The sequence below is a fragment of the Sminthopsis crassicaudata genome, chromosome 4 (genome assembly GCF_048593235.1).
Source record: "Sminthopsis crassicaudata isolate SCR6 chromosome 4, ASM4859323v1, whole genome shotgun sequence".
In the NCBI taxonomy this organism is placed as follows: Eukaryota; Metazoa; Chordata; class Mammalia; order Dasyuromorphia; family Dasyuridae; genus Sminthopsis; species Sminthopsis crassicaudata.
The window spans coordinates 470,238,276-470,264,889 of record NC_133620.1 but is presented as its reverse complement, the minus strand read 5'-3'; the positions used below and the strand labels follow the sequence as shown (position 1 = coordinate 470,264,889).

At 51.4% G+C, this 26,614-nt stretch overlaps 1 protein-coding gene and 2 non-coding genes across 7 annotated transcripts; all 3 read right to left on the bottom strand.

The window, feature by feature from the left end:
• Positions 1-311: 311 nt before the first annotated feature.
• ATG16L1 (autophagy related 16 like 1) lies at positions 312-26,614 on the bottom strand. Of its 5 annotated transcripts, XM_074264288.1 has the most exons (19): positions 26,281-26,614; positions 22,515-22,608; positions 22,201-22,306; positions 21,984-22,057; positions 21,649-21,900; positions 18,409-18,474; positions 14,909-14,995; positions 14,195-14,251; positions 13,935-13,985; positions 13,222-13,324; positions 11,718-11,823; positions 7,532-7,602; positions 6,908-6,979; positions 5,427-5,547; positions 4,921-5,026; positions 4,280-4,429; positions 4,093-4,140; positions 3,528-3,629; positions 312-1,807 (listed from the first exon to the last, which is right to left on the bottom strand). In XM_074264288.1, exons 1-19 carry the CDS (start codon positions 26,393-26,395, stop codon positions 1,714-1,716), a joined length of 1,875 nt encoding a protein of 624 aa, XP_074120389.1. In that variant the 5' UTR covers positions 26,396-26,614; the 3' UTR covers positions 312-1,713. The 5 variants fall into 5 exon arrangements, with proteins under 5 accessions (XP_074120389.1, XP_074120391.1, XP_074120390.1 ...); XM_074264290.1 differs by lacking the exon at positions 14,195-14,251; XM_074264289.1 differs by lacking the exon at positions 13,935-13,985 and having other exon boundaries at positions 26,281-26,613.
• Positions 5,995-6,263, bottom strand: LOC141542062 (small Cajal body-specific RNA 6). Its single transcript, XR_012482066.1, has one exon.
• On the bottom strand, positions 12,779-13,062 carry LOC141542063 (small Cajal body-specific RNA 6). The gene has a single exon (XR_012482067.1).

Here is a 26,614-nt window from a genome sequence, read left to right as displayed (position 1 = left end):
ATCAATCAGTTGCTCTCTTTAAGAGTATTAACTTCTCTAGGTGAAAGGGGCAGGATATCTGAGAAAGATCAAACACCTTAAGTTTTGATTTTATGCCAAGGTTCTTATGGAGGCAGCAAGGACGGGCCTTCAGTTTTGATCTGGAGACGACACCACTGGAAAGTGGATCAACATGTGGTGCCACAGGCCAAGAACCTATATTGTGATAAGAAATCATTTTAAGGGAAAGAAACCCAAAACGTGGATGGCAGAAAGCAACTTCTTCCCCTTTAAAGACGAGGGGGAAGAACCAGCACCGTGACCCAGAAACGTGAAATTTTTAAAGCAGAATTTATTTATTTACAATCAAGTTCTCCTGGGCAGTATAATAAAATAAATAAAAGATGTGTCCAGGTCTGTCTATTTCATCTGACTCCTTTCCAGAGAGGTTGCCTGAATCAAGAATTGGGATCCGGGTTATGGGAGGGTGGGCGGAGAATAAGAATGTGGTGAGTATTCCCTTGGCTGAGGATTGGAGACTCCCAGCCGGAAGGAACCTTAGAGGTGGCGGAGTCCAGCACCTCCACCTTGCAGATGAGGCAACTGAACCCCAAGGCCTTTCCTCGGCTCTAAGAGACATTTCCCAAACTGGAGACAGAAGGAGTTCAGGAAGGAAGCAAAATAAAGTGCAAATTAGACAGTGACAACAACAGGGGCTCAGAAGCCCATGTGACATAATTGAAATTGTATACACAGGAGCGTGGGGCAAAGTGTGGATGAGCGGAACCTGCTCTGCCTCATCTCGGGCTCTGGGAGGGGAGGGCGCAGAAGTGGCTTCCTCAGATCTCTTCCGTCAAGCACCAAAGAGGGATCGCCCGTGTGCTTGGTGAAGGGGACGGGTCATGGGGAAGGGCCAAGTCCCAGAGTGAGAATACATTCAAGGGTTCGATCTCTTGGGGGCCCCCCAGAGCTTAACGGGAGCACAGAGCATCCTGGGGGTGTCGGGCAGCCCCCCCAGGAGATCTCAGGGGGCATCTGTAATCTTAAGATTTATGTCAAACTGATACACAGGAGGCTGCTTCCTACTCCGATTCTCCCTTGGGCAGCAGCGTAAGCAGAATGCTGAATTTTTGGAAGGGTGGCTAGAGAAGACCAGAACGAGAGACATGTAAGCAGACACAGGCCGCCGGATCGCTCACGACGGACCCGGCAGGACCCCTCCCTCCACATCTCAGGTTTCTCCTAACCCAATGCCTGAGCCAACTTGCTGACTTGTTGGACCCCCAGATATGGGACTTGGTCAGACCAGAACCGAGAATAATTCCTAACTTTTCAAGGATGGGGAAAGTGCTAAAGGAGAAGGAACACGGATATTTGGGATAATTGGCACTGCTGTCCATGAGGGGACCCAGCCGGTGCCGTGCTCCATCCCCTGAGGTATGGAAAGTCAAAGCCAGTAGTGTTCTTCCTCCAAACCAAAGGCGACACGGATCCCCGGTGAAACGCCTGCAGCGTTGGTTACCTTCTCAGGTTTTGTCTCCGAAGCCTCTGAATCTGTCCAAGGAACAACGGCCACCGCGCCATTAGAGCTCTTCTCTGGGAAGTCAAAGCGGGGCCCGTAGCAGGGAAGCCGGCATGAGGCCAGCTCCAGGACGAGCCTTCCTCGATCCTGTCCTGGGTCAGCGCGTCCCCTGACGATGGCACCCGAGGTCTCGGTTTTCCTGTGCCAGCCACTCAGTACTCAGACCACAGGATAGCTTTGTTTCCCTTGTCCACGCTAACCACATGAGTGCCAGAAGGCGACCACGCCACTGCATTAATCGAAGAACTGAAAAACAAACCAAAAAAGCACTGGAAGACAGTAATGAAGCCCCCAGCCCCCAGGCTCTTCCACAAACAAAACCAACCATCCCAAATGTCCAGGGGATGGACAGAAGTGGGCAGGCAAGGTTCTATTTCACCTGACTGTAAGTAGATAGGCACCCCCATACAACTGCACGATTCTACCAAAAAGTCACTCTACCCATTGACAAGTTGGCTGCCCACCAACCAGGGGAAGAACAGCCCAAGAAACCACGGCACACGAAGAACACGGACAAGCTTTGGAAGCCTTGTGCGAGGGGATGCAGAACCACCTCAGCAGAGCCGCGAGGACCACGTGGTGTGGTGACTGCAAGCATGGGAGGACTTCCTAATGGTGTTCAATGGGCAGACACTGCGGCTTCCTTTTCCTGAGATGGCCAATGTGCTTATTTAGCTCTACTATATTTGTTTGTTTTAAAGGAGAAAAATCACTGGGAAGTGACAGATAAAACTCTTCTAAAAGTATGCTTGGAAACAGATCAAAGCCCCAGGAATAAAAGAGAAGACTCTTGTTCAGCAGAAATCAACGGGAAAGAAACGGGCTTTAATACCGTCTTTCTTCAAATCTTTGCTCCCTAAATCTGGGTCTTCACTGAAGGATGCCCGTCACCGGGGAAGGAGGAAGCGGTCTGTTAGCCAGCCAGGCTGAATGGGAGGCAGAGCTCCAGGCTTCCCCTTTTGTTTTGATTCTTCTTTCACAGCATGACTAATGTGGAAATAGGTTTCATATGATTGTAAGTGGCTAACCTGCTTGCCATCATCTTAGGGACGTGGGAGAGAAAACTAATTTGGAAATCACAATCTTAAGAAATCCTGGGAGTGTCTCGAAAGCACTCAATTTTCAGAATGAGTAAAAGACCTATCAAGAACATGAGCCTCTGTCTTCCAAATGGAACCTACACTAGCTGCTGGGTCACACCCCATTGCCAAAGATGGCTTCCCCAAAGGAAACGAGTCTGCTGGGCTACTGGACTTCAAGGGTGTAAAAGCGAGCACGAGGCCTGCTCCTGGGCTGCCACGTCCCTGCCATCCTTAGCTGCAAGGCTGGCCTCCCGGGGTTTCAGTAGCTCTAAGTCTGCCCAAGGACTGAATGACCGGTAATCTGCAGGATGAAGCTCAAGCAATAAAACTGTGATCTTTTTTTGCGGGAAAAGCATCCTCGTTACTAACGAGGTATTTTAATTGCCATTTGTCTCTTCTAAGAAGGGTATAACTCCTATGACCGCAGGTCCAGGTGAAGACAAGCACTCGGACTCAGGAGTATCTGCCTTAGCCCAGCTCGGCGCAGCTGCTCCCTAGCTGTGGGACCAAAGCCAGCTACTGCCCTTCCCTGAGCTCGAGCTTCTTCCTTGAAGGTCCTTCCCAAGCTTCATTCAGGCTGAATCACTGAATCCAACAGGCTCGGCTGAAATGACCTGCTCGATCATAAGGAGGACTTGAACACAGGTTCTAAAACCTGGAGTTCCTGCTCCTTCTATGCCATCCTAGCTGTGATGTACAGCGTTAAAGAGCAAACACATTCGGGAACCTGCTGGCCCAACTCAAGCTTCCTGGCCTGGCCTGTCCGCTCTGGGACCCCCTGGGGCAGGGACTGGACGGAGGCAGAAGCCTCTGGACTGCCTCAGGGAATGTGTCCCGGCCTCTGGCCCCTCTCCAGGGACTCCTGACCTCGGCCACCATCTTACCTGTGCTGCTTTGAAAGGACCTTTTCCACTTTGCCCGTGAGCACATTCCAGATGTAGAGAGACCCTTCTGCTGAGCCGGCTGCTATGTAGCCGCCATCAGGGCTGGGGGAGGAAGCAAAAAGGGGAGAGATGAGATCCCCAAATATACATCGTCATGTGCTCCTTACTACTACTAAAAGCTGGTCTGAGCCTCACGGCCATTTGGAATGGAGCAGGCTCACGTCACTGACCCTGCAGGAGAGGGGGAGCAAACCCATCCCTGCCCGGTCTCAGCATCGCCCCACCCCAGCCTTACTCCAGCCCGCTCCTCCAAGGGCCAAAGCCATCGAGGCAGCATTCCTGTGTGGGGAGCAGAAGGGACAGTAAAGAACGAAAGGGGGCAAGTGGCTGGGACAATGAAGGGATCCTGGGCAAAATCTGAGGCCCTTCAGAATCTCTTGACAGCCGCCCAGAACGCTGCAGCGTGACCTCACCTCGTCACACTATGGAGGAGACGGACATTGCTGTGTGCCGATCAGCCTTACAGAAAAGACCACCCCAGCTCTGCTAGCGGAACGGCACTCACCTGAATACGACTCGGGTCCAATCAGAGCCACACTTGAATCCCGGAGCACTGAAATCAAACAGCAAAGTAAACATGAAGCAGGATCAAAGCCGTCCTTCCCAGAAGCTCTGCCCCAAGCCCGACGTGGCGTAACCCTCAAGCCACTGGGCAGCCTGGCCGTGGCCCCGAATCACCCTCCTTGGGTCACCTGAAGGTCTGTTTGACAGCATTAACTCGTAAGTCAATAATTTTCAGGAGATCATCTCGGGAGCAGCTTAAGAGATCTGTTCTCTCTGGATTCAAGTCAAGGGCTGTGATCTTCCCCAAGAGTTCCAATTCCCGGATTATACTTTCGGACCTAAGGGGGAGGCAAAGGGTATTGGAGCCACTATTATGGAAAAATCCCCAGGGCAACAGAAACACTATTATTCCTTTACTAAGAATAACTACCAAACAGACCAGCAATCACGGGTCCATTTTTGAGTGCTATTATCAAGATAATGGCAAATTAGCTTAAGAAGGTACAAGGGGAGGTCAGTCCAATGGGATCTCCCCCTTTACTCATCTGTTTTCCCAGCTCTTCCCTTCCCCTTCCCCCCACTGGTAGCCAAGAGCAGTGCTTGGTCCTGTCAGTGTGCCTTGGAGGTGGAGAGGCTCCTCCAGGCTCAGGGGGCTCTTAAAGTGATGTTCCCCTAAGGGCAGTGGGTCACGGCAGTCGTCTTGGGCTAGACAGAGGTAAAGGAAGGGCTGGGGACTTGGGGAATCTCAAACAGTAGTTTTCTAAGTCACACAAGGCACCAGTCCTCCACAAAACCTCTCCCCTCGGTTCTTAGGCCACAATTATTTTACCGTATGTCCCAGAAACGGATTTTCTTGTCAAAATGTCCACTCATTACACATTGTTCTGTGCAGACGATATCATTGCAACTGGATCCAGCAAAAACCGTTTTTATACCTGCAAAGGACAATGGTCCTGACTCACCAAACCCAACCCCTCTTCACCAGCGTCTTAGAATTAAAGGGTTTTCAGTGCCCGTTGCAGGGTCATGGGGAGAGCGCTGCTGGTATTGCAAACCTGCACCATGATGACTGAACCTTATGGGAAAATAGTAAAAGCAGTGGAACCATGGGCTCTGAAAGCCCAGGCCTGCTGCTGACCACTGACAGTTTCCTCATCTGTAAAATGGGAACACTACGGCGTATGGCACAGCAGCTCCAAGCCCACCGGCATTTGTTGTCTCACCACTCGCAGAGTCTGCTCTAGAGGCAAATCTGCACTATAGAGAACGGCCATGGTCACTAGCATTTCTATGTGGCAGAGGCGGGCTAATACATAATGATGAGGAGCTTCTTACAGACTTTACTGCGCAGATCCCAGAGTTTGAGCGTCCGGTCGTGACTTCCCGAAACAATCCGCGCGTTGTCTAGCAGGAACTTGGCAGATAGGACTTTTCCACTGTGCCCCGTGAGCGTGTGCTGGGGAGAGAGAATAGGGTAAAACAAGGGTTACCTGGGGGAGGAGGGGAGGGCTACCCTAATCTTAGCAGAAGTTTTTTGGGCTGCTGCAGGAGGCACTCAAGTCAGATGCACATTCACCATCTCCTGCCCCAAGAAAGTAGAAACAAAACCTGCCCCACAAAAAGCAGTCATGGGATGTAAAGAATTGAGCCTATTATGGTTTCAAAGAAATGGCTGGATTTTCACAACAGTGAAAAGTCACTACGGCCTTGAGCACCAGCGGGGCCTGACTCCCCCATAGCAAATTTACCGTGTAGTAGTGGGATGAAAACCTCAGCCATGAGCCACTGCTCCTCCTGACTATGGGGGCTTACCCGGGAGGACACAGCAAAGGCAGTGCTGGCAGCGTCCCACATTGAAGAAATTCAGCCCAGAAGGGGCGTTCCTAATCCTTTCCTACCCAGAGGCCTCAGTTTGCAAGGTTCAGATCAGACCCCAAGAGATGTGTTCCTGCCACCCTTATTCCTTGCCGACTCCCACTGTTGAACGCCAACCACCGTGGTGCATTCACTGGAACTTGAGCAAACACACGCACAAGCGCGGGGCGCCCTGTGATGTCAGCAGGCCTCGGCTTAGCCTCGGCACAACTAGAGCCTGACAGCCAAGAGGCTGCTGGGAACTGGGCAGTGGAGTCATCTCAGGGTAATCAGACCTTTTACTCTTCATCACTGACCCCTTTTATGTAAAGAACAAGGCTCAAAAGCCTCACAAGATCCAAAACAGGTGCTTCTATCTATGACCCAGGCCCAAGTCCCAAGGTTTTTCACTTTTTCTCTGAGAATTTACAAAGCCATCGGTGCACCGAGGCCTAACCACCGCTGGCATCCTCTGCCTTGCTTCACCGCCTGGAAGGGTCCAAGGCCTTTCTCAGTCCCCACTCCCAGGCGCTTGGTCTTTTCTGAATGCTGTCTCTCTGCTCAGAGCATATACTCCTGGGAGGCAGTCCCAAAGTTTCATATAGGGCTTGGCACAATAAATGCTTGTTGACCTGATGTCCAAAGGCAACTTTAGATTTATTCTTTTTAGCTGTATATTAAGTCTAAGGACAGGACTGATTTCTGAGCCCAGCCACGCTGCAATTACAAATGGACACCATTGGCCTGGTTTCTGGATGAATATTTTGAATTTCCACGTGCCTTACTCTGCACACTATCACTGAGGCTGGACCTTGGACAAAGCAAGAAGTGGGCATTTAGCTATTAAACAAGAATGACCAACTGTGCAAAATGAGAGTGTCTTGGAGAATCTGTTGGGAAGAAGTCTAATCTAGAACCCTCCAGTGTCCACAACTGCGGTGTAACTTTGGGGGAAGCCTTACCCGTAACCGGTTATCGTCCACGGTCCAGATTCTGCTGGCAAAATCATTTGAAGACGCCAAAAGATAAGATCCCTGTGGGGACACAGACATCAAGATCAGGCCCAAGGAGCTCAGGCTCTATGAAAATCCAGTCCCAAGGCCAGAGGGAAATAAAGACTAATTCTCTGCAGCTCTCAGTGCGTGCTTCCTTCCCTAGGCCTCCAGCTGCCAATAAACCATCTGGAATCATCCAAAAAAGGCCGTAGATGAGAGGAACTGATGTCAGAACAAACATCGTGAGCCCATCAGTGAGTGCTAGGCACTTGTGGGACATGACAACTCGAAGGCCTCCAGCCGCCCCAGGTCTTTCCTGCTCACCGACTGGCTGCAGATTCTGCTTAAGCCTCCATCTACTTAGACAATCTGATCACTCTAAAAATGGTCTGTTTAGTCTCTAGGGCAGGTGTGGCCAGAACTGACACAGGGATGCGTCAAATGTTTTGTGTATGTGACTCTTTCTCTGACCTGGCTTTTGAGTTAGGATGGAGGGAGACGCTCATCCAACGGAGCATAAGCACCAATGGGCACAAGTGGCTTTGCCCTTTTGCCACAGGGTTCAAGAGTGTTAGCTAGGTCGATACTTACAGCACTGTCAAATTCAATGCTGGTGATTCCCGCGTTACTGCCAGAAAGGGAGCCTTTCGCCTCACATTTATCTGTGTGGAAAAAAGAAAAGGAGACTGCCTCATGATCATTCTAAGAGCCAGCGATCTTCAGAGTCCAGACTCATTTTACAAAAGAGGAAACTGAGACCCAGAGAAACCAAGCGTGACCTGAGGCAGAGTTGAGATCTGAATTCAGAGCCTCTGACCCCAAGACCAAACCTTTCCACTGAAGCACAATTTCTCTCAAGGTCAACAGAGGCCTCTGTGAACCCTGAAGCCAAAGACATTTCCACTGGGGAATCCTGTGCTGGTCATTCAGGGAGTCTGAGGCTCCCTGGGAGGTCCCTGGGGCAGTGAGTGCACAAGTGTGATTATAGGAAAAGCTGCAGCCCCAGCAATTCCGAGAAGCTCCTCAGTAAGGGTAAGGGAAGAGCTGACACAAGACCTTCCCTCACCAATCCAGGACCAACAAAGCCGACTCTGTCCCAGGGTCCAATGCCCTTTGGAGCCATCTCCTCTGCCATCCCAAATGTCATTCATCGCCAATCCTGGACGTAAACAGAGGTGGGCAGGATCAGCTGGCGATGCCTGGGCCTCTGGGAGCTCCTTTTGGTCAATCAGTTCCCTTTGATCTGCATCAAGAGTCTGACCGCTGTGCAGGGACCACGGGGCAGGAGGCTGTGGATCAGGGAGTGGCGCTGCTCCAGCTGCACCCTGAATGGGCCTCCTCTCCTTCACCAGGCCAGGAGCCTCCCAAGTGAGGGCCCCCTCCATACCAGATGCGAGATGGTAGGGCAAAGCCAATCCACCTCAATTCAGCATTTCCCAGGCACCTTTTCTGGGCAAAGAGCATGGAAGGAGGGCCAGAGTCTCTGGAGAGATCGGCTACCCATCTGCCAGTGAACAGTCACGTGACCCCACCAGGCCAGCCACAATCTTTCTGGGCCTTTTCCTGTTTCCAAAATGAGATGGACCAGACACTCTCAGGTCCTTTCTGGCTGTCTCAATGATCCTCAGGCAAAAGGCGGATGACCCCTTAGGAAGGGTATGTTGTTGAGGGGCCCCTTGCTCAGGTGCTGGTTGGACTTGAGGCCCTGGAGATACATCTTGGCAAGACTGAAAACACCTGAATGTCAGAGAGCTCTGATCTCTTAACTAGCCTTTCAATGCTGGTACCTCTACGACCCGAGCTGGCCCTGGAGAATGGCTGCGGCTGGAAGTCCGTTATCTTGTGGCCAAGCTGGTCTCGTACCGAAAGCCTGCCTACGACTATTCCTCCATTGTCGGCTCTAGCTGCTATTTTGCAAAACCCACCCACTTTTTTTACATTCCAGACCCTGAGGTTCCAAGCCCATTTTCTCCTACGCAGAGATTCTGGTTTTGGTTCACCTGGTTCAAACCAGGAGTCTTCTTTGGCTGAGACGTAGCAAGCAGTTATTGCTCAGTCCTGTCCAACTCTTCATGGTCCCAACCAGGCTTTTGTTGGCCATTTCCTTCTCCACCTCATTTGACAGATGAGGAAACTGAGGGAAACAGGGGGAAGGGACTTGCCCAGGATCACACAGTTACAAAGTGATCTGTGGCATATTTGAACTCGGGAGATGGGTCTTCCTGATCCAGGCTCGCACCCTTACTCACTGGGCCACCTCACCGCCTCTGATCACAGCAAGACAAGCACCGAAATCCCATTTGAGGGATTTCTGGTGTCTCTTTCCTTCCAGGATTGACAGGGAGGACCTTGCACCTTCTCAGATAATAATGCGACCCGTCACAGACTACATGGCAGTTCTTCACTCAGAACAGGGCTGAGCAGGTTTGTTCCCCAAACCAGAAACAACATTCTAAATCAGAGGCATCCGCTGCCTCATTTGTAGAGCAGGAGGTACATGGACAGGGAACACCACAAGGCTTTTCAGATTTCTTCAATGTACTGCTATGATCTCAAATCGATTAATTTTTCTTTTTCTTTAAAAACATTTGGTGCTAAGAGAAAACAACCCCCTTCTGTGTCTCTACTTCTATTCCACAAAATGTCTCTTGGCTGCAGACCAGTGAGGAGAAAAGCCAACGGCCTATTATTCATAACCATCTGTCAGCAACGAGTATAATTTTGTAACTCGAGAAACACTTTTGCCGTGGACAATGCAGTTCTAAAACTTTTCCAACCATCTCCTGGCATTGTGAGGCCCTGGCTGTGAGCAGGATTTAAGTTTATCTACCATTATTTGTGAAGGAAGATTTTAGGACAAAAATGTAGCCGGGCAGGAAAAAACGGAAAGCCTTGCGTTCTAGCCCCTTCTAAGTCAGCAATGGCTGTGGGAAGGGATCGAAGAGAAACTTGCTGTTATCTTAACAGTTTTTAATGGAAGAGGAGCAGGCAAAGGTAGTGCCATCTCTCCTGAAGGAAATGTCAAGTGCATTAAAAGATCTTAACCATCTGTGGATGTCATAGACCCCGTCAACACAGTTGGAATCCCCTTCTCAGAGCAATATTTTTAGCCAGACACAGGGAAAATAAAGAGCTCATGTTTTCTCTACCCAGATTCATGGACCCCTTGGGGCTTAAGGAGCCCTGGATGTCTGCAAAGGACTGAGCTGGCCTGAGGGACGGCCAAGAGACCACTTTCCTGGCTTCCGTCACTGTTCTCAACAACCAGCAATGCAGCTATCTGCTCTGGGGAAGTCAACAGAGGCCATTATTTCCCCCAGGCCTGAAAAGGGAGAATGAACAGGATTCAGGTTAACTATCATCTAACAGGTTTCCTAGTCAGGAAGCCCTGGATGCCCATCTTGCCTTGGATGTGCCCATCCCCTAGGTACCACTGGCAGCCCGAGTGCTCCGGGGCAGGTGGGTCGAGCTCTCCACAAGCACAGAATCGCCTCCTGAATAAACACAGGAGACTAGCCAACGGCCCAACAAAGGGGAACCAGCCTGCCAAGTCACCGCGGGGGTCGACAAGCAAGCCCCAATTCTGTGTGACGACTCCAGGCAGCTCTGAAGGGCCCGAGGATAGAGGCCTGCTGCTCTTGGAACCAAGGCTTCAGCTGACCTACAGTGACAGCATTTGTCAGGAACAAAGCTACGGCACTCACGGGGTGTCCCCGACACCCTCTCTGGCTTGGGGGAGTCTCTCAGCTCAAACTCAGCCAAATTAAGGAGCAACATTTCTAAGTGGAATAAGGGAATCCAGCGATCTTTTCCCTTTCCCAAATCTGAGAGGCCTCAAAGGCTGAGCTCAGGTAAGAACCGCCCCTGTGATTGAAGCACAAGCTCCCACACCAGCTCCCTCCACTCCTGGGGCCCTCCCAGGGTCCTTCGCTCAGCCCAACACCTTCCCTCTCCCACCAGTTTTGTGTTATTTAGCCTAGCCCATTTTGAAGGGTTTATGGAGAAGGCATATTGACAGGTGATCAATCAGTGGCAGAACTGGACTGAGACCGCCATTGAGGGGCTCAAAGAACTCCATCTTGGGTCGAGGTCTCTGAGAGCTGCTCTGGCCAAATAATCCAGCATGAGCAGCCTACATGATGAGCTCCAGGGGCCTAGGCTGGTCTTGGGGGGACAGATAGCTGGTGGATCGGGGGTCTGGACAGGAAACCCATTCTAGTGTGGGAAATCCTTCCAGAGCTACCCTTCTACAGACACAGCTACAGAGAGCCCAGGGTCAACTTTACACCACGAGGAGACATGTCCAGAGAGAGAAAGGCAACTTAAGAGTTCTGCCATCTTGTCCAATCCTTGATTGAAAATCCCAGACTTTCAGCAATGGGGCAATCCACTGGGGGTCAGTGGTTCCTTCCATTTCTGAGCAGCTAGAATAACTGATTACATTAGGAAACTTTTCCCTCTATCCGGTCGAGTAGTACGGCTTCCACCAAACAGAACAAATCTAGCTTCTTTGACATGATAACCTTCTAAATACTTAAAGGCAGCTAGAATTCCATTTCCCATTACCCAGGCTAGCATGTGGCTGTCCAGGCCCTTCACTCCAGCAGCTCTAACATTTATCAGTGTCTCCTGTAAAATACATCGGGAATAGAATAAGGTCCTCTGGAGCACGGCCTCCTTCCCAGACACTAAGTCTCTTTCACAACAACTTTTCCAAAATGAAACGGCAGCTAACCCGACGTTCCCAGCGGTCTCTTATTTTACTATAGCATCTCACCTCCAAACACTTCCCAAAGCTTAACTCTCCGATCCATGCCTCCTGTGGCGAGTAACCTGGAGCCAGGGCTGAACTGAACGGCGTTCACTTCTCCGTCATGAGCGTCCTGGAAGACAAGAATTGCATCTCAGCTTCCAATCGTCTCCTCACTCAGATGCTGATGGAAGCCAACCACCGGGGACCATAACCAAAGCTTGGGCCTTGTCTCTTGAAGCAGGCCCGTTCATAAATACAATGAGTGGTTCTCTGGTTCAGAGGCTTTTCTCGTATTGGCTTTAAAGCTGCTAATAATGTGAGTATGCTCTCAAATGAAAAGCCCAATACTACAAGTCCACTTTAACAACCACAATGGGGAGGTGGCGGGGAGGGCGCCTTAATTTGTAACCCCCTTCCCTTAAATTTTTGTATCAATTCTGTTTCCTCTAAGTGTAATGCACTTTGAACCCGTACTCTTGTAACTTAAATCTGTGCACAAGTTGGTCGAAAAAGCTTTTCAGGAAAAACAATCCACGCTCTGCTAAGTCCTCTCTGCTCCGTGAGGCTGAGGACATGGGAGCCTTTTGTGCTGCTATAAATCTAGGATGAGTGGTAAGCACAAGCATCCACAGGGCCAACTGCCGTCATCAAAATATCTAAGAAATAAAATCCTTTCCAAGAAAATCCAACTATCAGGTCTTCTGGAGTCTGGGACTACTGCTGAAAAACCACTGAAGGTAGGAAGGGCTAAGGATTCCTGGCTGGTCAAAGGGCAGCAGCAGCAGTTGTGAAGGAGGGCGGGGACTGCTCGCCAGATGGGCAGAGGAAGTCAAAAGCCAGGATTATTTTTTTTTACAAATGTCTCTTTGTGCCTTTTAAGAACACAGAATCTGATGTGATGCTACAGGGTCGGAATTAAGTACGGGGTCATGAGAGACTGATTAATTACAAGATTCACTACTATGACCAGCCTCTTCCTGGGAGGACTCTTTAGCTAGCTGGGGGAACAGGATCAATTCCCTTCCCAGGATGCTTCCTGGTTTAAATGGCTCTCCCGTGCGCTCAGGCCACCAATCAGCTCATGAGGTCTCAGCTTGAAAACTTGAGATCACGCACCATCGCATCCCTGCGGCTCTCCACTCTGAACTCCTCGGGCCAGGCTTGTCGGACGGCCGCCCGGCGTGTTCCTCCCTTCTTCTCGAGGGAGCACACGCTGGACAAGTCCCACTTGTCAGCGGCTCCACCGTCCCAGGGTCAGCATGCCTGAAGCGGGCCCGGGTGAGAAGCGATGGGCTGCTGGGAGCCGTGAAGGCCACAAGTGGGATGTGATTTCTCGGTGCGGTCAGACCTTGACTTCTCATCACTGACCTCGGGAAACAGCCAACACGCCCGGGGGATGGGCGACCTCAGCTCTAAGCTCAGCCCGAGCTCAAGGAGGAGCGCTGGTTCAAGTTCAATGGCATAATGAAGGGGGAACCTGCCTCGGGGAGGAGGGGTGCTTCCCACATATTCTGTCCCCATTACTTACAAAGACATAAACTGCAGTCGTGGGGACCCGCACTTCTTTATTAGAACTAGGATGAGCATCTGGGTTATCCTGAGGAACAGGCAGGGAGGAGACAGAGCGCCTCCTGAGGGAAAAGACAAACGCAAACACGTTAAAACGGGAAGACGAAGCTTCGCTACTATAGGCAAAGATGGCAGACAAAAGAATCAGATGAATTGTCTAAGAGGGTTGTTTCTAGTTCTTTCCCTTCCCACTCTGGCTAGTCACCAGCGCAAACCAGCAGCCCCCGTTCCCCGGGTCATAGACTCCAGGATGCCCAATCGGGCTTGGCTCGGTGCCCAGTCTTCCAAACTACATCACCATCATCAGAACAGTGAAACGGACTGCTCTCTATCTTTAAAGAGACTTCTGAGATCAGTGTTGTGCCTCTTCACGGTCTTAATTTTCTATGGGGAAAATCCAGCCCCGGCTCCTGACCCCAGTGGCATCCAATGCACAAATGTGTTAAAGAGCCTTTGCTAGCATAGCATGCTGATTAGGAAAGTTAACGACAGAGAGCACGGAGGGTGGAAGGTCCAACCACCCCAGGTCCCATCCGGAAGGGCTAAGAGGCACATGCAAAGCTTCCAGGTTAGTGCTGTGTATGTCAGGTGACAGAGGGCAAGGAAACGGGGTCAGCATCGGCTCTATGTCCCACACTCACATGCTGGGCTAAGAGTGGATAATGTGTTCACCTGGCAGCATCAGAAGAAGGGTGGTGTCCCAAAAGGGGAGATTCGGACAGACTGGAGGGAAAGGTCAGAGGTCAGCACACGGCAAGATGTAAGAAACGGGAAGTCGAGGGGGAAAAAGGGAGGGGAGGGCAAAAGCTAGAAGAAAAGCTGACATTCAAATACTCTGTATTGCTCGCATCACTGATATTCTCGTGTCCTTTCATTTCCCACTTGAACATATACAGATACATAAATTAAAAGGTGAATGTTGTCTAACCTACCCAAAGATATTAGTGATAGAGTCCAGAAGGCCTCCAGCAGGCTGGGAGAGTCGCTTACTAAAGAGGACAGGAGGACAGGTTTAAACCCTGTGAACAGTCTCCCCCCAAAACCCATTAATAGAGTCCACACACAAAAGCAATTGAGGAGAACATCTTACCCATAAGCCCCACAGCCCACCTGGGAGAAACCATATAGCACAGAACCAACCAGGAGATGCACACGGGGGAGGCAGGAGGGAGAACCCAGCTGGGAGGAGGAGTAGCAAGGGGAGGAAGAAGCCCGTCCTTTCTTCCATGGCAAGAAGCACAAACTTTTCCTAACATGAAAGGATTCTGCTCTCAGAGTTTCAACCTGTGGCAATTCTGGCTATTCTTAAATACTCGGGAATGAAACAAGAGTTTGGTCCAGTTGAGTTTGCTCTCCAAAGCCTGGAGCTCCATTCACCAAGCTGTCACGTTTTTTAAACCTCCAGCAACTTTAACAAGGTGACAGGGTCTGGCCCGAGCGGAGGCCCAGCTGCCAGGCTGGGGGTGCCAGCCACACGTTCCTTCCTGTACCTCCTGTGTAATGCGGCAGGCTCTGCCGGCTCCTCCTGCTGCCCTCACTCTGTCCAGTCCAACACTGACTGCTTTTACTTTGGCGGGGAGAGCTAAGCTTCCCTAGGGAGCACGAGAAGCGACCTCACTTTCCCTCCCAACACACATCGTGCTTACGTGGCTGTCCGGCTGATTGCTCGAATGGGCGATGTCTCCTCAGCCGCATCTGAAGCTTCATCCACAAGCACTTCTATGTCATCATCCCTGGGGAAGGATGGGAACATTTCTGCTTGGTGGAGTGGCTAGCGGCCGCCCCATCACGAATGCCCGTATCGCTTCTCGTCCGTCACCTCTCTCACTAATGTCCCAAGTCATCGCTCACACTTAAAGTCAAGCCCAGGGCTCCACAGAAACATCCACTTCTACAAGTCAAGCTTTCAGCTCCTTCGCCCAATCACATCCTGGTCCCCTTGGAGAGCCAAGCAGGACCGCAGCCAGGCATTGAATGAGAACCAGTCTTGTCCGGTCCCCGGGAGAGGGGAGGGTGGTGGGGGTGATAAACAAATGGCCCCTAGGCCGAGGCCCATGCGATTGACTCCATGCACAAGTGGGCTACTGAGGAGAGGGGACGTGGGCAAAGATCTGCCAAGCATCCTACAGGCTGGTGTGGGCACGAGAAATCAACAGAGAACAGCCACTGGGTTTAAAGCAATAAGCAGGAGCCTAGAAGTCACTCACACGTCACATTCAACCGTCTCTCCTGACACGGGAGCATGGACTCCTAGCTGTTCAAAGACAATTTAGGGTTCCTAGACCAGGACTTCTGTGCCTCAGTCTACTTATAAAGTGGGGTAGGGCCCCCTTTAAAAGGGCGCTTGTGAAGGAAGCCCGGGCCCCAACAAGCATCACTCAGTGGGCCCCGAGACCTACTTTCCACAGCCAAGGGCTTGTGTTAATTTTCGGATGGGTGCAAAAGTCCGCCACTTGCTGCATCTACCATTCATAGGTTTTCTATGCTGATGTAGTTAAATGTTGTTATTTTCAAAATTAATCCCCCTCCCTAAAAATATGCCTTCTCTCCTTGCCACTGACCCCTCAACTGAGAAAAAGACCCCAAAGTGCTTCATTCTTAAAGGCCTCCTGCTGAAGGGCAGCCTCACTAGGGGATGGAAGTGGAGGATCTCGCCCCCATGTCCACAAGCACATGAAGAAGAGATCTGCAGTGCCCACAGCCAAGCTGGGGAGCGGCAAACCTTAAGGATCCTCTGGCTCCCTTGGGGGCTGACCCCTAGTATCCTTGTCTCTCTAGGCAGGTCATTTGCCTGAAGGTTTTTATGTTAATTGTCTTGTGGCCCTCAACCTCCTTGTGACAGGTGAAGAAACTAGATCTGGCCACAGAGGACACGTCCAATGTCCCCCAGGGGTGACAGATGCAGCTGTCAGCCTTCAACCTAGCCCAGAAATGAGGCTACTTTTATTTGATGAATTCCCAATTATGGGAAGAGGCCATGGGTGCCAGGATCTGATATGTGGCCACAGAACAGGGGACATCATTACTGAAGGCGGCGAGTCAGGCCCCTGCGAACTGAGCTGGCTCGACTTGTGATCACTTCTCTGGAGCTGGCGACTTCTGAAACGGTTTGTGGAGCACCGAAGGCCGTGCCACCGTCCCTGCACCTAACCCCATCAGCCCACGGCCAGACAAGACCTAGGTCCTCATCACCCCCCAGTAAGGGGCGAGATGTCCACCACACAGCCAATGCATCTGTCCATTGGGCCTGGAAAGAAACTGCTTAGGGAGGGCCTTCGGGACGGCAAGTAGACCAAGACAAAGCACAGCGTTGGAGATGCCCAGACGTGCTTAGAGACACTGGGAGTCCTGGACCAGCTGTGTTTGATCTCTGGGGGGGAGGGGGGCGTGCGCGGGCCTGCACACAGCATGAAGAACAGCTGGGCAACCTGGTGGGAGAGGCCTGGAGATGCCCTGGGTCCAAACCCTGCCTCGGACACTTCACATATTAACTGGCTCTGAGACTCTAGGCAAGTCATTTGAATCAGAGTGCCCCCAAGAATAGTGGCAGCTTACTGAGGAGCTTGGTAACCATCCCAAGACAATCAAACATTTAGGGGCCCCCACGCCCTTCCACTACCTGAAAGAAAAGCCCTACACACAAAGCCCCACAGCCAGTGCTTTGTTCACAAGGAGCTTTAAAGCGACTTTGTTATTTCTGAAGCCCGCAGCTCCCCAAAGCTGCCCGAGAGGTCAGTACCAAAGCAAAGCCATTTTCTGCCTCATCTATGATGACCCAAGCCTCCCAGGTGTTAAGAAGCATCTTGTGGCTGGCTGAAGCAGGCAGGGCAAGGGATGCTGGGAGACTTCTCACTCTCCCCTCCCTCCCATGGCCCCATTCATGTCAGCTGGGTAAAAGAAGGTTCCCTCTCCTCTTCCCTGCTCTCCTCCTCCTCTCTTCTCTGCTTCCCTCTCCCAGGTTCTGTATCAGTTGCTTTTTGAGGTCCCATTCTTTTGCTAATTGCTTTACTCAAACATCCAAGTTAACACAACTGCCCTCAGCTCTTCCTGTTTGGGATTCCAAAAGCTCTCTCCAGGCATATCCCCAGGGAGGCCGCCCCTTCCTAGCTCCAATTCCTTGAAACACAGGAAGCATGAATCAATACTGGGAGAGACAAAGCCACACCCCCTGATCTGGATGGGCAAGTGCCCACTGAATGAACCGCTTCCGGGACAAAGGGACTATTCCCCAGTTTCCTCTGGGGCTGGCCTTGCATTTTAAGATTTGAAAACCTAGATTCTGAGCACAAGCCAAATAAATTCTGAGTCAAGCAGAAGAGAGGGTGTGGCAGACGCCCAGCCCAAGGGCTGACTCTGTGTGAAGGCCTAAGAGAAGTCCAGGAGGGTTTCTGGCTTTTGGGAAAGGGCGGCTGAGCATGGGCTGCCTCGGGCCCACCCTCTTCCCCAGCTTGGGGACAGCCACGGTTTGCAGGTTGGTGCTCCTGACTGTCAGCAGAGTTCCTTCTGCTTGTGGCTTTGAGCCAGCGGCCACTTCCTCATGTGAAAAGCCAGAAAACTGAAGTGCAACGCCCCCCCTCCTGGAAATTCTGACAATTTTCATAGGATTTGAGGGAAGTGAGGCTAGTGTCTCTTGGAAATTTTGCCAAGGAGGGACAAAATCTCCTTATGAACTAGGGCTGGGCTGGGGAGAGGCTGAAAACGAACATTTAAAAAAAATGAACCAGGAGGGCAAGCTGAGGGGCTGTTTTTCCTCCCAACCAGCCTGGTGCACTGCTGTTCCCCCTCTCCAGTTAAACAAAACACTAGGAACAGGAAGCCAGGTGGTCTCAGCCCCGGAGAGGAGTTGACCTAGCGCTCTTGGGCCCCACTAAGTGGATCCAAAGCAGCAGAAGGTAAAGATTGGAGCCTCCATTTGGGTATTTTTTAAGAACCAGAAACAAAAGCCATCCTGCTGGTGGCACCCCCCCCCCCGCTCCCCAGAATCCTCTCTCCTTGGCCACTTGTCTCCTTCCCTCAGCACCCTCATCACCACTGGGGGCAAGGACGCCTGCCCCCCCCCCCAATATCCAAACATTGCTGAGCAGACTGCAGAGGGGGTAAAGTACAAGGCACAGACCGGGGAGCTGGAGTGCTTGGGGACACTTACGGTTCTACGGGCAATGGCTCCTTGGCGGCTTCTGCGAGCTCCTTCTGCAGCCGGGCCTGGCGGCGCCTAGAAAAACAGCCACAGCCTTAACAACAAAGACAAGCCTTCTGTTCCCTTAAGGAGAGGCTGTTCTCTGCCCGCAGAGATCTCTCGTGACTGATTCTGTTAGAACAGCCAGGAACATACGATGCGTCAGAAAAAACTACTCCCAAATCAAACCGTGCGTGCATCTCCCACCATATACCCGAGTCACCCCTTTCGCTAACAAAGACAGGTCACATTGGGAGAAAAGGAGCAGCAGACAAGTCATGTGACTTGGTACTAAGGGGAGAGCTGGGCTTTGAATGGACGTCCTTTCCAGGCCGCCCTAGCCACACAAAGGAGATGAAGCAGCTCTGACATGACCTTCCCAGCTGCCCATCCTCTCTGGCTGCCTCCTCCAGGGACAGCCCCGCTCCCCTCCTCCTCTCTGCTTCCTCTTTCCCAGTCTCTCCCAGCTCTCTCCCAGTGCTCCTGCCTGGACCTTTGCCTCCAGCCCCTCAATCTCTCCCTTCAGCCTAGCCTGCGCTCTGTGACCCGACACATCTTAAAACCACACTTTCAGTATGTGAAGGCCTTGCCCAAACTATGATGGATTACTACACAAGTAAGGGACCCAGAAAATTATGGAAAAGCCTGGGTTAAAGAACCCAAAATGAAAAATCAAATGAGCAGGACCACATTCTATTAAGATAAAAACCACAGTACTAATACAAATTGAGCCAACCCATCTAGTAATCTAGGTTAACGTAAGGGTACTAGGATTGGAAATCAAAGAGCCTTGGGACGGTTCCTTGCTACTGCCTTTCTGAGAGCAGAACCCCTGATTTATGCCTTCCTGTGGGCACTGCTAGTCCAGGGAGATAAACAGGGAGCTTGGCTGGGCTTGACTGGCAGAAGGCAAGTGCATTGGGCCCCCATGAAGAAATTCATTGGCCAAAAGGCCCAAAGGTAGCCGCCCACAAAGGGAACCAGCCTCTTTTCTCCCTGGTGCCCCTCCCCAAGCTGGCTGCCAGCTCTGCCACCTGCTATCTGGATGGACTTCATGCAGGCCCTGGCATGGACCTATGGACAGCCACTGCCCAGCTCATCTTTCCCAGAATGATTCTGTTCTCTTCATGCCCCCTGTTCTCACCCAGAGTCAAAGCTCCCAAGGCTCGCTGGGCGGATGTGCTTGGGCAGAGCAGCCACTCCAAGCCATCTACCTCACAGAGGAGAGGGGGCCCAGCCAGCTTCCTGCAAACAGGGGCTGCCCCCTAAAAGGCCTCTCATGGGGATCCGCAGCAGCAGAACACAGGTTTCCCAGATGGCTGATGGCACAGGGTGCCATCTCTCTCACATTTGAGTCTATGTCATCCAGGCCTGAGAGGGATGAAGCAGAATTAACCCTTGGGGGTTTTTTCCTTAAAATGGACAAAAACCTCATGGCGACAGGGTCACAATTCTTTGGTGAGAGAGGAGACTGGGTCTAAGCCTCTGGATCTAAAGTGGCCTAAAATTCACAGGGGAACCTGGGTCAAGGATGGGTAACTTTCTAGAAGGAAACTGAAAGCACAGCTCATTGATCACACTGATTCTGGGTAGGAAGAAGTGAGGTATTCCTGAAAGGGCCCGATGAGGATCAGGAGGGCAATCGAAGCCAACTGCCTTTGGAATGGAAGGGTTTTCATTGGGTGCAGGGAATTCCTGCTATCACCTGTGGAAAAGGTTCCCAGAACTCCCTGAGGCTGGGAGAGAGGTGAAGCACCTTGGTCAGGCCAGGTCACAGGTCAGAGCTGGTCTTCCTGCACTATGACCCAACCATGATGGAAGCTGGAGCAGGTTGAGAAAGATAAACAGAAAGCACCATGTGATCCCGTGAGAATGTAAGTGCCCAAGGGCCTGCCACACAAACTAAAGAGAACAGACAGAGAGCTCCACAAAACACAAGGGCCTCAAAGATTAGGCCCTGCTGCTGGGGCAGAGGGGAAGAGGCAGCAGCCACAGAAAGGAGCCCCCCAAGTCACGGCATCTCTTAATAATAGTCCTGGGCCTTTGGGCAAGAGGCCATTTCATTCCCAGTTCCCTTTCTCCCAGAGCCAGCCTAGAATATGTTTCATTCTTGTCTGTGTCCGGCACAGAGTTTGTAAAAGTGAAGGCTGAACTACTCAATTCTTATCAAGCTTGGTTGTTTTCTGACAAGGAAAACGGTTTTTGCCTTGGGAAGAATGGAACCCAAACGGCTGGCTAAGAGCCAAAACTCGAGTGGAGTCAGGAGACCGCACCAAACCAGTCAGCTGCCATCCACGGGACTCAGGTCTTTGGACAGAGACAAAACTCCAGGCCAGGCTAATGTCCTCCTCTGCTCCAGGCACTGAGCATGTGGGAGACAAGGCTACTGAAAGGACAGGCAGAGGGGACGCCTGAGCCTCTGGCAGGTCTTCTCTAAGACTCTGTGTGTGGACAACAGGAGGTCCAGCAGGACTAGAGAAAGCCAATTTGTCTCCACTTTTGGAAAAGGAAAGAAGATTTGAGTTTGCAGTAACCTTGGTATCTTTTATTTATAGAAGAATAATAAGTTCTATTATTAAAAGGATGGTTTGGAGTATTTAGAAAGGAACCTGGGATAATACCAAGTTCTGAGGACAGCAGGAAGCCACAGGCACACATGGCACACATGGATTGTAGCCAAACACTTGACAAAATCTCCTGGTACCATCACAAACAAGATGGAGAGATGGCGGCTAGATGGCATAGCAGGGCAAGTATCCTGGAGAATGACCGAATGACTGAAATAATGGAAATCCATTAACGGACTGATGCTCATTTGGAGGAGTGTCTATACTGGAGCATCCAAGGGATGCTCTTAGCCCTGATATCCTTGCCTGCAGGACTTTGACGAGGTACTGTTAGGTATTACTAACAATCTACCATATTAAAAACAAAAACAAAAACAACAACAACAACAACAACAAAAACTAATTTCTAAATGGAGTCAGTTTAGATTACTAGAACACGCCTGCTAAACTTATGTGCTTTGGAGAGGTCACTAAGTGAAGTTCCAGAAGGCTGGATTAAACCCCTCCCCCCCAACAAAACACCACATGCGAGAACTGATACCACCTTCTATTAGTGTGAAGATGCAAATCAAAGGGGGAGAGTAACTTTCTTGGGACTCCTCTTGCGTAAGAAGGAAAAGCGCCCCCCAACATTGACACTCACCGGGAGTCCTTCTCATTTTCTGCGTTGAGGCGGTTGGCCTCCTGGGCTTTCTCGGCCATCCAGCGCGTAACCAGCTCTTGGTTGTCCTCCGTGGTCTTCCGCAGTTTCTCTTCTAAGGCAGTAAAGGTGATCTGTAGGGCATCGTATTCATCCTTGAGTGTCTGGTTGGCTCTTTCGAGGTCCTGCAGCTTATTTCGAAGTTCTTGGCACTCCGTTTCCAGCTCGCTGATTTTCTGCAAACATTCAGCAATTCTGGAAGCACACCAAAGTGAAGAGGGGATGAACAAGAAGTGGGTTCCAGCCATGATCTCTGGGAAAGTTGTATTTCTACTTACTTTGCTTCATTCATCTGCATCTCCCGATCTTTCTGCTGCATCTGGTTATTCAGGTCGATCACCGACTGAGCTAACTGGGGGGAGAAAGACATTTATTTAGAAGCTGTTGTATAAACTGCACTTGAAAATCCTTGGGTAGCTTTACATCACATTTCTATAGTAATGATTCCCTCCCACCTTGAGGGAACAAATGAGCCTAAAAGACCGATGTTCTCACCTCCCCACGTTTCTTGTGTAATTCAGTTAATTCTTCTTGATGTTTAATCCTCAGCTGGGCCATTTCTTGTAACTGAGCATCATTCCACATGCCATCATGTCCTGGACTAAGATCCCCAAAAACAGCCAAAGGAAGTAAATACGGGGAAGACAAGGAAGAAAAGAATTAAATCAAGTCACCTTTAGGGTTGAATTTAAATAACAGAACAGCAACATCCTAATTATGGAAACAATCCGTAACCCTTAGTTCATTTCCAAACTAGAATAAAAGTGGATCGGTGGGAGAAGGAGAGATGTTTAATTATTATAGAATACCTGATCTCGTGTCTTCCTTGCAAATCATATTTTTCTGCTTGTAGTTTATCAGCCAACACCGACTGAAGATCTGATTTCTCCAGCAACTTATTATCTGTCAGAACAAGAAATTCAAGAATAAGATGCAAACCCAAAGGCACGCAGCCAGAACTCAGCGACTGCTGACATAGCCTCGGTGATGTTTGTATAAACGGTGCTGCGTGATCTACGTTAAGCTCCTATAAAGGCGAGAGCGCCATTGGTGGCCTTGATGAATCTCTGAGTAGGCAGACTCTGAATGGCTTTCATTTGAAGCACAGGCTGCAAAGGCGGAGGCAGGGTGTGGAGACACGCTGCACTAGGAATGATGGAAACCAGGGAACTGGGGAGCTTCCCGCCTAAGGTCCTCGGTGATCATTTACTCGATTCCTCTCCCTTTTTAGCAGAGGAAATGAAGGCCCAGAGTCCGAAATCTGCTCTGGATCGACTGACTGTTAGTCCGCCCTGCCCTGGACATACGTAAGCAGAAAAGCTACTGCCACGTGACCGCTGGTTTGCTAACACAAAGGATAGTTCATAAGCTCAGTCCTGGAACTGAAAGGGAAGAAACCCGAGTTTAATTCCCTCATTTTACAGGTGAGCAAACTGAGACCCAGAAAGGGGAACGGTGACAAGGGAAGAGGAAGAGGAGGCTTTTAAATTTAGCTCCTCTGCCCCAAGGCCAGTCTTGAACCTCGGTGCTTCCCGTTCCACTTCTCTCAAGTACTGCTTCTCACTCTGCTGTTCTCAGTAACCAGTTGGGAATGATCAAAAACTCTTACAAGAATTGATTTTAATTTAAAACAATCTCTCCATTACGTTCCAGCTCTACCTTCACACATGACACTTTGTGGATGGGTGGACAGGCATTTATTTAGCACCTACTGTGCAGGTTTCAGGCACAAATCTTGTTTAATCCTCACAATGATGTTAGGAGGTGAGTGGCTGTTACTGTGCTCATTCTGCAGCGAAGAAATTGAATCAGACAGAAATGAAATAGTTTGCCCAGGGTCACACAGCTAGGAAGTGTCTAAGGCAGGATCTGAACTCAGTTCTCCTGACTGCAGGGGCAGCGCTGTGGCCACTGTGCCATCAGCTGCCAGGAAGTGACCGTTACAACTCTCGAGGAGGCTAAGAACCAGTACCCCCCAAACTAGGACTTAACCTGTTTGTGGCTCCTTCCACTAACGAGGTGTTTCACCTCTAGGTGTCTCTGCCTACCCATTAACTCCGTTCTGGAGCTTTAAGCTTAACCCCAAAGGGCCACCGGGCCCTCTCCAGGTTCCACGTGCATTCTTAGTCCACCAGCAGCTATTACCATCAAAGCAGGGTTTCTTAACACAGACTCGACTACTTCTGAGAGCACCGGCAGCAGCAGTGGCAGCAGCAGCGGCCACTTATTTCAGTCATTGGAGCAGAAACATTTTTGAAAACCATCCTGCATCCATGATACTATTTTAGGTCTTTCATTGGACAAAAATTCTTTGAGCATCTGGGGAGGGCCTTCTACAGGTCCCTTTGATGACGATGGAGAAGGCAGAGGGGATGGCTAGAGCCAGAGCTTTCTTTTTCTAATTTCCCTTTTTTATAATAAGGGAGAATGGAAAGACATGATGCAGAAAGACCACAGGGAAACAGGCAAAGCTGAGGCTTGTGCTGACTGGGGAAATGCCTCTTCCCAAGCATCTCGTGTCTAGTTTTCCAAGGAAGAGAAGGCTCCAATCAGCCCGGCAGCAGTAAGCCAGCCACCCCCTCAGCTCCCAGGGACAAGCCTTATAAAGACAGTAATGCTTTAGGGAAAGAGAGCTGGGCTAGCCCAGGGAGGAAAAAACAGAAATCAGGCACAGCCCCACAGACCGGAAGGGCCTTGCAAGGCCATGTACTCCCAGGGCACGTCACATGACATCAGGGTTAAGGCATGAAGCCCTGCAGCCCTTTCATAGTGGCCAGAAACTGGAAGATGAATGGATGTCCGTCAGTTGGAGAATGGTTGGGTAAATTGTGGTATATGAAGGTTATGGAATATTATTGGTCTGTAAGAAATGACCAACAGGAGGAATACAGAGAGGCCTGGAGAGACTGACAGGAACTGATGCTGAGTGAAACGAGCAGAACCAGGGGATCGTTATACACAATCTATACAAGGATCAATTCTGGTGGACGTGGCTCTCTTTGGCAATGAGGATCCAATTCAGTTTCAACTGACCAGTAACGAACAGACCAGTTACACCCAGAGACAGAACACTGAGAACTGAGTGGGGACACCACATGACATTTCCACTCCTTCTGTTACTGCTTGTTCGCATTTTTGTTTTTCTTTCCAAGTTATTTTTCTACGTTGTACTTAACATATACTTCATACTTAACATGTCTGGGACTACCTGCCATCTATGGGACTGGGTGGGGGAGGGGAGTTGGAACAGAAGGGTTTCTAAGGGTCATTGTTGAGTGAAAAGCTATAATCATAATAAAAAAGAAAAGAACCAAAGCCCTGGATGTGAATGATGGCGGCCAAGGTCACCCAAGGGAACAGCGGTGACAGTCAAGCCCCAAGCCCCAGCCTGTGATAGATGGAGGGGCCGCTGGAAGGGACCCGAGGCATGTGATGCAGGAACGTCTCCCCCATGACCCCGCTGACCGGCCGCCGTCTGGCACTTGGGCTGCTCAGCAGAGCACTCCCAGGGGAGCCGCGGCGGCTGCAGGTGCTGATCATCCTACCCCAGGAGCAATTAGCTTCTGACGGAAGTGCTGCCCACGGGCAGGCTGCTGGGAAGAAATGAAGTTTAAAAGCTTCTGTGCAGCTCTGAGGGGTTCAATGAGAGTCACGTACAGGAAGAACCCAATAATGTGGATAGTGGAGTGTAAAAAAGTCAGCAATTGCACACATGACAATCCCAGACAGTGTCCAACAAGGAATTGCTTAATGATGCCACAAACGAAGTACGTGGCAGTGTTTTCACTGGGTCTTAATTTAAAGTCAGAGTGTGGGCTTTTTAACTTTTATAGAAAAAAGTTAAGTTTGAATCCTACAGTTATTAAAAAAGCTTTCTAAAGATGAAACTGCCTTTCGCAGGCAGACCAGACCCGTGGAAGTGCAGCTGGGCCGCAGCCCTCCTCGCCCGCTTCTTTCACACACGCCCAGCAGAGGAGGCCTGGGTTCCAGTCTGTACTGGGCGCCTCCACATCCCCAGCTCCGGGGCGGCAGGCCGAGGCGGCCCTCAGGGAGGCTACCGGGAGGAGAGACTCCGCAGGGAGCCCTCGGGCTCCCCCCTTCCCCTAAGTCACCTCGGATAGTCCGGGCCCCAAGGGAGAGTGCGGGGCAAACGGAGGGCCCTCCGCTCCACAAAGACCCCACCCCTGGGGGACCCCAAGGTGGACCTGCCGCAGGCAGGGACCAAAATCATGTCCAGATGCTACACAGCGTTAGGATACCACAGGTCTCTCTCCCCCCCCCCGGGCGGGGACCTGGCTTTGGGGGTCCAGCCCCCCCCCCCCCCCCCCGCGTGACTAACATGTGCGAGCCGGGGGCGGCTCTCTGGCAGGGGTCCCCCAAGGGCGGGGGCCCCGAGCTCCACGGCCCTCGGCTGCTCTCTCCATCCTCCCCGCGGTGGGCCCCAGGCTCCACCCTCAGACCAGAGGCTCCCCGCCCTGGGACCCGGGGTCCCTCCCTCCGCCGGCAAGCCCCCTTCCCGGCCCTCCGGGAGCCCGGAGCACGTGGGCGGGCCGCGGGGCGGGGCCGGCTACTCACACTGCGCGATGATCTCCTCGAAGGCCTGCCTCTGGAGCCGGTCCCGCCGCCGCAGCTCCTCCGCGATGTGGCGCTTCCAGCTCGGGAGCCCGGCGCCCCGGAGGCCCGTCGACATCGCCGCCGTCACCGGTCCGGGCCCTCGCCGCCCCCCACCGCCTGTTTCCGGCCCACGTCCGCCGCACTCGTCCCGGCGCCGAGCATGGGGGTCGGCGCCGGCTCCGGGTCCGGGTCCGGGTCCGGGTCGGGCCGGGCCGGGCCGGGCCGCGCCTCAGGACTTCTCTCACCTCCGGCAGCCGCTCGCTGGGTGCACAACGGCGACTTCCGGTCCGTGCCG